The 14,749-nt window shown below is 38.3% G+C and overlaps 2 protein-coding genes across 2 annotated transcripts in view; both read left to right on the top strand.

Annotated features, from left to right (window-relative positions):
- osbpl3b (oxysterol binding protein-like 3b) overlaps window positions 1-6,957 on the top strand; it is a 36,198-nt gene extending 29,241 nt beyond the window's left edge. Inside the window, exons 16-23 of the mRNA XM_080896284.1 lie at window positions 1,343-1,480; window positions 1,624-1,687; window positions 1,787-1,865; window positions 2,166-2,310; window positions 4,551-4,695; window positions 4,799-4,925; window positions 5,794-5,916; window positions 6,067-6,957. Coding sequence (XP_080752410.1) covers window positions 1,343-1,480; window positions 1,624-1,687; window positions 1,787-1,865; window positions 2,166-2,310; window positions 4,551-4,695; window positions 4,799-4,925; window positions 5,794-5,916; window positions 6,067-6,163 — 918 coding nt within the window. The 3' untranslated portion in view covers window positions 6,164-6,957. The remainder of the gene's footprint in view (window positions 1-1,342; window positions 1,481-1,623; window positions 1,688-1,786; window positions 1,866-2,165; window positions 2,311-4,550; window positions 4,696-4,798; window positions 4,926-5,793; window positions 5,917-6,066) is intronic.
- Window positions 6,958-8,316: 1,359 nt separating this feature from the next.
- Window positions 8,317-14,281, top strand: gsdmeb (gasdermin Eb). Its single transcript, XM_080896301.1, has 10 exons — window positions 8,317-8,451; window positions 8,751-8,972; window positions 9,080-9,272; window positions 9,513-9,687; window positions 10,838-10,958; window positions 11,135-11,260; window positions 13,002-13,129; window positions 13,247-13,430; window positions 13,572-13,645; window positions 13,764-14,281. Exons 2-10 carry the CDS (start codon window positions 8,768-8,770, stop codon window positions 13,986-13,988), a joined length of 1,431 nt encoding a protein of 476 aa, XP_080752427.1. The 5' UTR covers window positions 8,317-8,451; window positions 8,751-8,767; the 3' UTR covers window positions 13,989-14,281.
- The last annotated feature ends 468 nt before the right edge of the window (window positions 14,282-14,749 follow it).

The raw sequence follows: 14,749 nt of genomic DNA on the forward strand, positions 1-14,749 counted from the left end.
ATCCACCACATCCCAAAGGTGTTCTATTGCATTGAGCTCTGATGACTGGGGAGGTCATTTGAGTTAAGTGAACTCACTTTCATGTTCAAGAAGCTGGTTTGACATGATCTGACCTTTGGGACATGGCACATTAATCTACTGGAATGAGCCATGAGAGGATGAGTAAACTGTAGTTATAAATTATGAATATAGCCAGCAACAACACTCAGGAAGGCTGAAGCAATGCTCAGTTAGTCTTATGGAACCCAAAGTGCGCTAAGAAAATATCCAGTACACCATTTCATTCTGGACCCATGTGATTTACGTCGAACCAGGCAACATCTTTCCGATCGTCTATTGTTCGATTTTGCTGAGCCTCCGTTTCCTGTTCTTAGCTGACAGGTATGACACATGGTGCGGTCTTCTTCTCCTGTAGCCCATCTGCTTCAAGGTTTAATGATGTGTTGTGCACTCGTAGATGCGTGTCTGCATACCTTGGTTGTAAGAAGTGGTTATTTCAGTTACTGTTGCCTTCCTATCAGCATGAAGCAGTATATATATTCTCCTCTGACCTCTGGCATTATCAGTTCTTTGCAAACCCCAGGAAATGTGTTTGTAGGCAAATCTCAATCGGCACTTTGCAAAGTAATCAGATCTGTCATCAACAACCTTCAAAACTCACCTAAATCCCCTTAATTCCTCATTCTGATGATCACTTTGAACTTCATTAGGTCATCTTATTCAGTCACTGAGTTGCTGCCATGTGATTGACTGGTTAGATATTTGTATTAACGAGCAGTTGACTGGGTGTGCCAAACAAAGTGGCTGGCCAATGTAAGTGTAAAAAGGAAAAGCAGCTGATGTTAGACTTGGTGCAGTACAAATACTGACAGTTTATTAATCCTATGAGGGGCAATTTGTTTGGACTAACGAGTTATAAAACAACACATGAAGACAATTAAATGAATGAAAAAAATTGTGCTGAATTTAAAAAAAAGGCCATAAATAAAATCCATAAACAAGCTCAATAAATACCAATATAAAAGTTCAAATAAGACCTTGACAAACAATGTTTAGACCTACAGAGGATCACATAGTGAAATTGCAAACGGGCCGAAAGCTCCAGGCTGTGGCCTCTCATTATGAGGTAGAGAAGCTATCAGTGCTCTGTCGGTTTACTGAAACTACTGGAGGACTATTCAGACACTTACTCTGCTCATTAGGCTAAAAAGAAGAACACACATATAAGATTAAATGAAATGGATGATAGAGCTCAGTTCAGTGTTCACTCAGTCACTCATCCTGTAATAAAAATTAAAGTGGTACTTGCTGCTCAGGTTTATGCTTTTATCCTTTTTTGTAGATATACATCGCTACATTTGTTGTGTCCGGTTATGCATCCAGCTACTACAGAACTGGGGGAAAGCCTTTCAACCCTGTTCTTGGAGAAACATATGAATGTGACCGACCAGATAAAGGCTTACGATTTGTTGCAGAGCAGGTATGAATGATTCTTGATTTGTTATCTGACTGGATTCATATGAATATTTACATTTTTATGTTTTATTGTATAGCACTGTTCAAAAAAGTCAACTCAGAGCTCTTTGTGTGATTAACAAAGCATTTTAATCCCCTTTACATCAGGTCAGCCATCACCCACCAATCTCAGCTTGCCATGCAGAGTCTAAAAACTTTGTGTTTTGGCAAGGTACTGGAATATTGATTTTGATCCATTCTCAGTGATCTTAAATACTAGAATAGCACCTATTGTCTGGAATTAATGTTCATTTGTTCAATGTTTTTGCAGACGTGAGGTGTAAAAACAAGTTTTGGGGAAAGTCAATGGAGATTGTTCCTGTGGGGACCACTCATGTAACTCTGCCAGGGTGAGTCTCTTCTGCCTCATTTACATTGGCGCTGCACAGACCCCTGCCTGGGCATTGTGCAGACGTTTAGAGAAAATCACGCAGCGGGGGTGTAGCACGATTCACAGTATTTTTCCTCTCCTGTTCTTTTTCCATTCAGATCAATAACAATTCCCCATTCTTCGTCTGTGGTGGAAAAAATGTTTTCATATTTTATTTTTGTGTCAGAACCACATACAGATACAGATAAATCATTTATATTATAACTCTAATATGTAACAGTGTCCATATTTTTTTTTTTTTTCTTCTTGAAAACGACAGATTTGGAGACCATTACGAGTGGAACAAAGTGACCTCTTGCATCCACAACATTCTCAGTGGGCAGCGCTGGATCGAGCACTATGGGGAGATCACCATCAGAAACTCCAGCAGTGATATTTGTCAGTGCAAGATCACTTTTATTAAGGTAAGGTAAACATATGCAAGGCATCATCCAGCCTGATGGCCTCTATAACAAACTCTGACAACATTTATAATGCAAAATCTTCAGGAACAAGACCTTATTTGCAAGTTTTAGTGACTCTTTTATTATTATGTCATTTATCACAGTCTCATTTCAAACCTCTTTCATCTACTGTCAGACTTTAAATCAAATAAAAACTTTTTAAAGATGCTTAATTTAAATCATCCATTTGTATTTATGCACTACTTGTACCATACACCATAGAAATCTTTAGGTTGTTACACAGTAAACATAAAATATGCCTGTTGTACTAAACAGAAAAACAGTGAACACATGAATTAATATTTAAGTAACATTTACATAAATATGACATGAATAAACTGAACATGCTAATATTTTCATTAGGAGTGACCAGAAAGGACAAGATTAGAAATGTATCAGAGGAACAACTCAAGTTGAATGAATTGGAGATAAGTGAGATGGTTTGGACAAGCGCAGAGGAGAGATGGTGAATGTATTGGTCGAAGGATGTTAAATATGGAACTCCCAGGCAGGAGGAAAAGAGGAAGACCACAGAGAAGATTTATGGATGTAGTGAAGGGTTGGTTTGTCAGACGAGGAGGCTAGGGATCGAGGAAGATGGAGGGAGATGAGTCGCTGTGGCTCCCTAAACGGAGCAGCTAAAAAAAGATTACATGATTAAACTTACCACATAGCTACATTTATAAACGACATCTAAAACACAAAGGCAGATTAAATTGTATTTGCTGTGATTGCATTGTCGCATCACCAGATGCATTATTCATTAATGGCATACATTTCTGAAAACCCCAAAGTAATCTGTAACAATTAGAGTGAAGTAGAGAACTGCACTGAAGATTACTTTGCAGGACCACGAAAAGTAAATTATTTCTGAAATAGAAAATAGGATTTCTTTGTTTTTTTTCTCCAAACAATTTGGTTTTGGAAGCATGTTGGATGAATATACTGTAGTCACAAATCAGTTTGTGAAAGGTGCACTACTGTGAGGCGACAGTCTTGTTTCATATTCATACCAGAGTGCTTTTCTGTAAAAGCAATCAGCCATAATGATGGCTACCACATTAACATGTCCCTCTATGAATCTCAGGGGCTTGTAGACTGATCAGCAACAACATTAAAACCAGCTGCCTGTCCATGTTGAACTGTCAGAGCTTTTGGGGCTTTTAGCTGGGGTCTCTATGTATCCCACATTTGACTGATCAAACTGACATCTTGGAAATGTGGAAATGCTTGACATGGATAAGATCAGATTTGCTTTACTTATCTGAAATGTTTAGAAATAACTATGTGACGGCAAAAATAACTCAATAACTGAAAAGCTCAATAGAGTAAATATATCACAAGCATGGAAAGGTAAGAAACGTAACTAAGGTACACTAAAGAAGGAGGGCGCTTAATAAAAAATTGATGAACTCAATCAAAATCTACATATAATAAAAGATAAGGATCTTAATTTATAAAAATCTATTAGATAAATGCAGGTATGAGGTATGAGGTGTACAAAATGTTCTGCATTTGTCCTCGCGACAGCAGAGGTGAAACAGATATTAGAGAAAGTGGTCCACTGCCTGCCCAGTAAGTGGTGCAGATGGGGTCCAGGTTATCCATTACTTATCTACCATAGCCACAGTCATTTATATAACCTCTGCGTTACCTGATGGAGGAATCTACAAAGTGTGTTTATCCAAACTGTTGTTCTTGCATCTATACAGATGGTGTTTTTCACCTGCATGCCAACAAAACCCAACAAACAAATGATCTTTTTTTCTCTTTTCTTTAACTATGGAGTCATTTGCCAAGAGGAGAAGGTTCATTGCTTTAGTTTGCGTCACTCGAAAGACCTCGCGAAGCTGTGCAGTATAAGTCAAGACATGCCAGAACACATTATGCATCCTCATCTCTCATTAACCCTCTCAGGCTCAAATTAAGATTTTTTTTGCTAATGCACAACTAAGTCCTGCAGTGGTACTTCTGAGTAAAAAAATATGTATGTGGGGTAATCAGGTTGTTAGTTTTTAACTGTTGCAAATCGGCAACGCCTGCCTCGAGAGGGTTAAACACACCGGCCCAGCAACACAAACACACTGGGGATCAAATGGTTGACGCAAGAGCAACATCTGCTGACTGCAAGAGACACTGTCGTGGGCTATGTGCATTCTTTCATACTCACCCACTATAACACGCTGCTTTTTTTCTAACAGGCCAAATACTGGAATTCGAGTGTAAATGAGATAGAGGGGACTATCACAAATAATAAAGGAAAGGTTATCCACCGACTCTTTGGAAAGTGGCACGAAGCGGTTTTCTGTGGAGACCCGCCTTCAGCTACATGCATCTGGAGAGCAAGTATGAAAGTCTCTCAAAATTAAGTAGAAAAAAAAACCTCTTCAATAATGCGTCTCCCTGTTATAGCTTCTCATGCTGTTGATGTCACTTGTGTACAATATAGATGCAATGCCAGTAGACCATGAGCAGTACTATGGCTTCACGAAGTTTGCAATTGAGCTGAACGAGTTGGACCCATCCCTGAAACTGCTGCTACCACCTACAGACACGAGACTACGAGTGGACCAAAGGTAAGAGGAAAAAAGTGAAAAACATTTAAAAACCCATTAGTATATTTCCATGCACTTACGCAGCCTGGTGATCGTCAGCTTAATTTTAATAAATGTCAGTGAGAAACATACAGGGGGAAAAGGTTAAAAACTAATTTAGATATAACATCTAATTTTCCTGCCAGAGGACTGTCAGACATAGCTGAATTAAAAACCAAAGCATTGCCAGTGAGTATCTAAGCACCACACCATCATTGATCTCAGTCACGTCCTGAAAAATGCACCTTGTGATCAAAAAAGTACAAAAATAGGCACTCGCGTTAAGAATAGTACGCAACTGCACGCCCTTTCAGGCTATCACAATCAAACTAATTTTAGCTCATCTTTTAAGTTTTTTAAGTCTGCAAACTAAATGCTGCTGCCCCGAGGTGCTGGAGAAAAAACGAAGCTCTCAGTACTTTGCCATCAAAGTATGAAGCTGCACTGCTTCCAGCTCTGCAAATAAGTGGTTATGTATTCTCCTTTTTAGCCCAAGCTCCACCGTCTTACAACGATCCAGAGGTAAAGTAAAATCAGCAGCCAATTTATATTTATATTATACCAGTTCTCTTAACTGTAGGCTTATTTACTTTTTTGTTCAATATTTTGTCATAAATAATAGGAAAATGTATAGATTTCTATAAATTAAAGTGGAACAAGCTCACCGCCTTTACGCATACAGACTGTTTATGCCCACGTTGGAAATAACCCTGTGACAGGGCCATTCAAAAACAGGAAAACCCCTAAAATTCACTCAAAATGAGAAGGCGCGAGTGAAGATTATGCTTGGATGTGGAAGATTAATGTTTTAAACATCTGCATAATGAATGCGTCTGGGTCTCAACGGCAGACTGCTGGAGGAGGGGAAGTTGGAGGCTGCAGAGGAGCATAAGCAGAGGATTGAACAGCTGCAGAGAGACAGACGGAGAGTCCTGGATGAGAACAATGCAACACATCAGCCTAAATTTTTCAGGTACCCTGAGTATCTTAGCTTAAAACTTTCTCACCTAGAAAGTCACTTATGGAAAAGTGACCACATCTCCGCTCCTAATGGTGAAACACAACTTGTAAATCTGTCGTTGACAGTGTTAATTGCAGTTGTGCGTCTTTTCTGTCTCCACAGGAAGGCACAGGACGATACCTGGGTGAGCAACAACACGTACTGGGAGCTGAGGAAAGACCCTGGCTTTGCCCATGTAGATTTCCCTACACTGTGGTGACCGTGTGCTGCAGATCATACAAACATTTGGACCTGCACAGCCTCTACTGTGATTTGTGATCCAGACTGGTTCTGGTGATGTCTGTATCTCATTCTGACCATCCACATTCTGTACTGGAGTTCATCAGAGTTATTGCCTTAATAGCAAGTGCTTATCTGAGTTGTATAAACACATTTATGCAAACATATTATGAGAATGTTGCTCAATTTGCAGTAGGCCAATTTCATTTTTTTGCCTGCATTCCACATATTATGTTGTGCTAAACCACTTAAACTAAGAAAAGGAAAGATCCTTGGTATGAAGGATGAGAAGAAGAGTTTCATAGTTTATCTACACTAGCTTAAAATGTACTGATCAACTGGTTATGTTGGTTGTTGTCTTACCATGGACATTCTCTACCTCTGAGATAAACTAGCCTCGCTACGCCATTGATTCAGTGTAAACATCCGATATTTATTCTGCATCTGCCTGATGCCTTACTGGTTGTACTCAAACTTGTTTAATTTATTTTGTTGTACCTGCCAGATGTTTAAAAAAATAAAACAAAAGTCTATGTTTTGTAAGGAATTCTTGCTAACAAAATATTGTGCAAGCGATCTCCGAATCCTTACTGATTTTTCTGTCCGTTATGAGTAATTACTGCTTTTCGCTATGAATGTGTGAATGATTGTGCAACTATGAGCAGCTGTAGCAAACTCAGTCATATCTTTTTCACTTTATTCAGCACACCATTGTCTCTATGGACCCTGGGCTTTGGGACCAAAAAAAAAGGGAAAAGAAATGTCCAAAAACTATGCTCCATGAGCTCAAATAAAATTTCTGATTGTTTTCTTTTTTGTTGAGTCTTTTGTGATTGTTTGTTCAAAAACACTGAAAGCAAATAGACAGTTGAAATAATTCCCTCTCATCTCAGATGATGAGTTGGCAGGTAGATAGCCTGATTATAATTTTGGTGCATAAAGGAAAAATGCAATTAATTTTAAACATGATGGGTCAGGAATGCCACACGAAAATGCCATTTAGGAAGCTATGAAAAGCAATTGGGGTATAAACACTAGGTTTACTGGGAATGTGAAGCAGTTCCCTGCTTCTTACTATACATATTCCTTAAGTGAAGTAGCAACTCTTAAAGGACTGGTAAAAGATCATCTGCTAAATTATAGAATTTTTTGCTCGTGGCTGCACTTCATCCCTTTATAATTTTCTTGGCTTTATGGGTTAAATCTCAGTGCCATCTAAATGGAAACCTGTGCATGATACTTTCCAATGAATATCCTGCAGTATACAGTAGATATGTTGCTACGTTTCACAAGTGTTGAGTGAATTGTTCCAATCACTTTAGAAACAGCCGTATGTGTTTGACGACGATTCGTGTTTATGGCTTGTTTTTGCCCGTCCTGCAAAGCAATGACCAGAGTTCAAGGTTAATGAGCAATTATGGAGCCGTGCAACAAGTAAAGGTTATCATTTATAAATAACGAATGCAGGAATGTTGTGAGAGTCATGTTGATGAAAAGAGTAAGATACCGCTAGTGATCCTTAGAGCCTGTCTGCATTTTTGACATCCTACAATATGATAAATGACTTTGAAAAAGGGCTCCTTGAGTCCACCTATTCTCTTTTGTTTTCTTTTTTTTTTTTTTACTCTAATAATTCACTGTAGTATAGTTTGTTTGTATTCTTTTTCTTTGTTTTGTTTGTTAATCCACGCTAGCGAACATGGGCTCATCAGATTGCTGGGTTATCTTAAACAGCCGCTAGGTGGCGACAAATGCAAATGAAAGCGGACTACTGATAATCTGTTTTTACAAAAATCCCCTATAAAATATTGTCACTGGTCAAATAGGACTGAATAAATTATAATGCAGAGCAGTAGATACATCAATGCAGTGTAATTAAGATACTTGTAAAATAGGTTATTTCTTTATTTTATATATATATAGTCCCTACATAAATCCAGTTGACAATTTACCAGTACAAGCAAATATAGAAGAGACATTATTATTATTATTATTATTATTATTATTATTATTATTATTATTATTATTATTATTATTATTATTATTATTATTATTATAAGCTGGATTGTAAGCGTACAGGAAGAAAGGCCATATATGCCATATATGTTTCGGCCTCTCCTACCGTGCAGAGGGCGGAGCCTTTTGTCCAAAACAAAGAGTGCAGGAAACCAGGCTGAGCTACTACAGAGGAACTGACTCCTGTAAAAGTCTGACCACTGGGGAGTTTCTCTTGCAGGTCACCAATAAAGCGAAGACTCCGTGGAAGCGGTAGGTGGAAAATTAGCCAGATTAAAAAAAAAAACTAGCATATTTCGTCTTATCTACAGTGACTGCTGTACCGATGGACTTTCGGTTTCCATAATAACCGGTGCTTTGATTGTTGTCGTGCAGCCTGGAGGTTTTAAATGTAAAGAGCTGTATGGTGTCTACTATGTTTTTGCTTGAAATGAGTACAGTGGCTGAAGTAGGAAGTTTATTTGTGTTTAGTCCTAAGGAGGAGCTCACATGGGTGAGGTCTTCTGTAGCTGTGTAGTAAACGCCTCCCCTCTCTTCTCTCGCTTTCAAAGCTTTATCCAGCCGAAAGATGTTTGCTCTGGCTACCAGAAACTTTGTGGAGGAGGTGGAAGATAACGGGTCCCTGATCCCAGTGACCAGCCTGAATGACACCATTGCTCTCCTGACGGTGGTGGTGAAGCGCAGGCGTTTCTGGTGCTGGCAAAAGTCCAAATATCTTCCCACTGATTTTAATCTCAATGATATACTAACAGGAGACACACCCATAAAGCCAGGTAAACCTCAAAAGCAGCACGAAAATGGCCGCATGTGTCACAGTTTACTCTCCCGAGATCACAGAAATTTGATTTTTTTTTTTAATATATTTATTTACCTTTTGCAGTTGTGGTTGAGACAGACTTCATCAAATACAGTGGGACATTTAGTGACAACATTCAGGGAACTGTGGACGCAATTTTTTCCAAATACAGCATTAAACTTCAGGGTGAAGACTCATCCAAACTCCAGTCATCTTTTGGAAGCTTGAAGAAAGAGGAGATTGATATGCAGAAGTTGCTGCAAGACTCAAAAGACAAGTTGGTTCACAATCTGTACCTGGTGTCACATGTAAAGTTGTTTCAAACACTCTAAACATCACCTGCCGATCAGCATGTTAAAGATCGCATTGGTGATCTTTGTCCAGCTGTAAAGTTTCACACAAAACACGATGCCCGGTTGAATATTAACGCAAGAAAAGATGATGTAGGATAAGTCACAATAAAATTTTGTTTCCAAGAATGTTCCTGGTGAAACTCACCACATTTTTCTTGTGTTAGGGTTCTGGACATGTCCCACTGTCTAATCCAGCAGACAAAGGAGAAGCAAAGACGGGTATTTGGGATTGTAAAGGATCGTATTGTAACCACTCAACCCTGTTCAGTCATAGAGGAGGTGCAGCAGGGAGGACAGTGTGGGGGAAATCTGAGCACCTGTGGCCCCAAGATGACTAAGGTACAATATCAAACCTCGTATCAGACCTAATAGTTGCTGGTATTTAGGGTTCGGTCAGTTTTTAAAGTTGCTAATACATTCCTATATTAAGTCAATAAGCTAAGTTCACAATACAAAATTCATAGGTCCTGTTGCCAGGTGAGCAATACATGTGCTGCTTTTACCCGGATGAGTTTCAGATCTGCGTGTGCCAGCTTTGCGTGTACATTTTGAAAGCAGAAGAGAATAAGAAGAAGTGGAATAAATCTTGCCCACTATGCATGAAACAGTTGCATTGTGGTTCCTCTTCAGAATTCGGGTCCTTCATTTATCCTCGGTTTTTCCTCTTCATTTCCAGAAATCAAAACTGGGAATTTATTGTTTATGTTCTAGCTACATACAGTACTGTGCCAAGGTCTCCAGACAGACTTGACATTCAAGGCTCTTCCTTGGATGTTGGCTGCCTTTTTTTCTGTTTTCTGCCAGGATGATCCTACACTGCTTCAATAACGTTGATGTCCGGGCTCTGAAGAGGCCAGTCCTTTTTGTCCTCCACTGGTCCAGTTTCCTTAGATTTTTTTTAAGGACACGGCACACCATACTGAGATGTGCCAAGCCTTCCACTAATAGCTCTTGGGTATCACCCTGTGTATGTCAAATTGTGTTATCTTTGATATATTTCCTACATTTAACCAAAGAAATGGGAACAGATTATGTGCTTTAACAGGCTGTTAGTAACAAAGTTATTATAGGCTTTTTTTTAAATTAAAGATGGATTCAGTTGTAAATGTTAAGTGGCTTAAAAAAAATAAAGTAAATAAATAAATAAAATTCCTCTGAAGGGTCAGGTATAAGGATTGGAATGAAAATGAGTGAAAAAGCAGCCAGTGTCCAAAGAAAAACTATCAAAAGACATTCAGAAAGCCTGGAGAACTGTTGCCTAAGACCACTTAAAAAAAAAAAATCACAAAAAAAGTGTGACTCCTTGGACCTAAAACTCAAGACCTTTGCAAAGTACTGTAGTTAAAACTATATCTTATATTAAATTCCACTATAACCTTAAAGAAAATATTGAATCTTTTAATAATTCTTTAAAGTAGATTAATATTTGTGACACTCACTGAGGAATTTTGTTGCCATTTGTTCTGATTCGGTGTTCCTGTTTCTTCAGTTTTTATTGAAGGAGAACGCAAGCTTGGGCAATGACAGTGACATTACCATGGAGATTCCTACCAACACTCCAATAGCCTATAGCCTTATAGAACTAAAGATCAAACACGATGGACAATATGGTGAGAAGTCATTCATTGTATTTGTAGAGTAACTGTCTTACTTCATGTTAATTTAACAAGAACTGATAAACTCAAAGTTATATTTAGTAATTGCAGGATCAGCATCATTAGTTCTAGGCTATTGTTGGAAATATCCATGTTCTGTCTCCTTGAACTATCACGTGCATTTTCCACAGAGCTGTGTGTATTGTCAGGCACCAATGGAGGCTTTGATAAAGTTGATGGTACTGCTAGAATGAAAGACCAGCCGTCTATTTCAGGAGCTCCTGCACATTCATCTGACAATAGCTGCCTTCAACAAGGTAAATCACTGTTTTCGCCTCAGATTTCTTACCTTTTCCAGCAAAAAAACACACGATTGCATGCAGAGAAATGTCCTGCACACCAGAGCTGTAGAGCACATCAGGTTAGTATTTGTTTCTAAGGTTTTGTCACCACAGTGGAAAGTTTCCATGCATTATTACACTATAACTGAGCAACCGAGATCAAATGTTAGACTGAAAATGAGAGCATGTGATTGGCTAGTCTGTATGACCAGTTCTTATATATTGCATTCTGCTCTTTCCTCCGTGGATAGCTTCTCTCCCTGCTTTTCATTCTTTCCCATAACACCAGAGTTATGGATATATCTGACAGCTCTGTGTTTTTTTACAGTGTTCCTTATGTTCTAAAAAGGACGCTCCTACAAATACTTGTAAAACTAACTGTGTCCACTCTTTGCAACAGAGCCTTGAATTTTTTTTTGGCCTTAGATTCTTTGAAAAGGGCTCTATAAAAATACAGGTTATTATTATTTTTAATAATATTATTTTTATTAGTAGTAGTATTAGTATTAAAAGTCTACCGTTGGGATTTAATATAGAGGTGCAGTGTTAGTTTTACAGCTGAAAGGTGTGAACGCGGATATTTTGGTGGCTAGCCTTGTTGCCTATTCATATTTATAGGAGTTTCATCTTGATAGCACAAAATTTAAGGAGAAACATACAATTATACTTCACAAGGATTTGTGGCATACAGTTTAGCTCTAAATTTAATGCTGTAAAAAGCATGTCTTACTTTGGTTTGAGGATTTTTGATAGTTGGAGCGTTCATTTATTGGGAACGAGGGGGAAATGTTATGAGAACTGGGTTTCAGGTTTTTGTCACATTTCTACATAAAGCTCGGTACATAATTAAAAAATCTCTGCATGTTTTTTCTCAGCAGTGCGCACACAGTTATTTTCATATAGTTTCCTTTTGATTAATGCCAGAATCTTAAAATATGTAATATATATTACCTTTACTTGTAGCTTCATGGCCACAGTAATATTTTCATTAACACAAGTATGAATCAGGATATGACTATAAAGGGTTTTGTGTTCCTCTACACATTGACATCACTCACTCCGTCATACTCCTTCATTGGGTGTGCTCGTTTTTCAGCCACTAATTTGCGCTGCTCTAGGCATGTAGTTATTGAAATGAACCAACTACATATTTGTATATAAATCAGCACATTATTAGTAAACTATCCACTTTCATGGGTGTACTTTTGTTAATGCAGATTCTTTGGTTCTTTGGCAAAAAATGGCATTTGCTTATTCTGTGTTGCGCTCCAGCAGCACCACACCTCTGCTGTATTCAAGTCAAAGGGTCTCAAAGATAAGAGACCTTGCTGCATCTTATCAGAAGGGTGTTAAACGTATTTGTAAACACAGTTTTGACCTATATTAAAAGGGTACAATACAGTACAGTTTACTCTTTAGTTTGCTATGGAAGTTATGTACTGACTGTATGATTTTATTGGGTGGAATTTTGAATCAGGACTTAACCTGCTTGGAATAAGCCAAGATAATAGTTTTGCATTCACTGGCCACAGCATGCATGCGTGTATTGACATTTTTTTTAAAATAGCATGTATATACACATGCAGTGTTTTATTAGCTTCTACATATTGTTGTGGTTTACATCATCATAATCTCAGTTAACCTTTTTAACGTGCTCCGGGAGAATGTTTTATCTTTGACAGTGAATGACAAACTGTCCTTATTTTTCTGTCTTCAGAACTAGACCAACTGAGCGATCATTTCCAGCTGCTTTCAGCTCTTCCGGCATCCACCAGGTCCGCTCTGCTACAGCAGATTACAAAACTTTTGCAGGACCAGATCACCATTAGTGCACTTCAGGATGTGGTAAGAGGAACGAAGAGGTCTGGGCACTGGCACTGCACATTCACTAAAAGAAAATGGACATAATGAAATTCAGTTACGTTCCGTTTAAAGTCTGACCTGTCTCCTTCTCTGTCTCAGCTAGAGCAGATGTGCGTGGATAAGGGATCTGCCTCAGTTGACTTTAAAACAACAGCGTCTCAAAAACAGAATTTCCAGGCAATTCTGGATCTTTTAGAGCAGTCTAGTCAAGAGGAACCAACTGAAAAAAGCCGATCCACATCGCTTCACACAGCCCTTCACCTCTTAATCAGTGCATTGGATGGTGAGAAAATTTGTACTCTACAGTCATTACTTGTGGATTTCTTTTCATATACTAGAGACCTAGTATACCCACTTCATGCACACTGCAAGTTCTAAAAACTTAATGCAGGTTCCTTCATCATGCGTCTGTTTTGTCTTTCAGAGATGACAAATGATTGTCTTGCTGCCTTGGAAATGTGCTGCAGCCCTGCAGTGTTGGGGATATTGGAGCTACTGGTTAGTAAATCCTCTTTTTTATAAAATGGCACAACATGTTAAGCAGGTGTTTCTTTGTAAATTAAACATTGCACATTAAGTCAGCTGCCCCTTATGAATCTCTCAACACCTGTTCCAGGTGCAGTGTGCATCAAAAAATGGAGAGTTGCCTCTGAGCGCCGAAGCGTCGTCTGTACTGACAGAGGCCATCTATGGAAAGATCGAACATCTGTTTGCCTCCTGTAATGTGTCCCTGCAGAGAAATGGGGACATGGTGAAGGCAGAAATAAACAAGCAGCCAGGAAATCCTCTGGTCCTGTGTATCGTGATTCGAAGTCTTGCCTCATTAGCTCAGGGTGTTTGAACTGAAACCTGCTTTACAGCCACCAGAAACAAGTGTCACAGTGGAATTAGGTAAATGGAAACATGTAAATAATTCTTTTTGTTATTTTAATAGAATATTTTAAGGGGTGCTACATGACCAAGAAGTCATTCTAAAAATACTGAATACTTGATCTGGACTCATATGTGATTACTCAATGTGTTTAAAAAAATAATAATAATAATAATGAATTAATAGTCAGACTTGATTTTTATGTGAATAAATATGCAAAATTGTATCTATTTTTTTGTAACTTTGGCAGTTTCCTTCAAATAAAAAATGATTTTGAGCTGTTGTCTGATTGTATAAAAAAAATTATGAACCATATTATAAAATTATCATGGGTGTGGTGCTTAGCACAATCCTTTCCCAGCAGAGGTTTCGGGTCTGTATCCCGGTTGAAGCCTCCCTGTGCAGAACATATTCCTTGGAATGTGAGATTATATAGTCGTTACAACTTAATTCACATCTAAGTGCGCAAAAAGAAGCGATAACCTAAATATGGTCATCTCAGGCACACAGCTTGCAGCAATATCCCTATAGACAAATCTATTATGCTCCTGGTTCTGATTATGTTGGGCATTCTCATGGGAAAAAAAAAACATGCTTTGTCTCTCAAACTACCATCATGTTTTATTATTAACATCTTATTAACAGTATATAATTATGTCATCACTAAGATTGTATTCAAATCAATTGTTCTGAGCAATAACTGTTTCTCAAACGTGGACTGATCACATTCT

This window comes from Rhamphochromis sp. 'chilingali' (genome assembly GCF_963969265.1).
Source record: "Rhamphochromis sp. 'chilingali' genome assembly, chromosome: 11".
NCBI classification, from domain to species: domain Eukaryota; kingdom Metazoa; phylum Chordata; class Actinopteri; order Cichliformes; family Cichlidae; genus Rhamphochromis; species Rhamphochromis sp. 'chilingali'.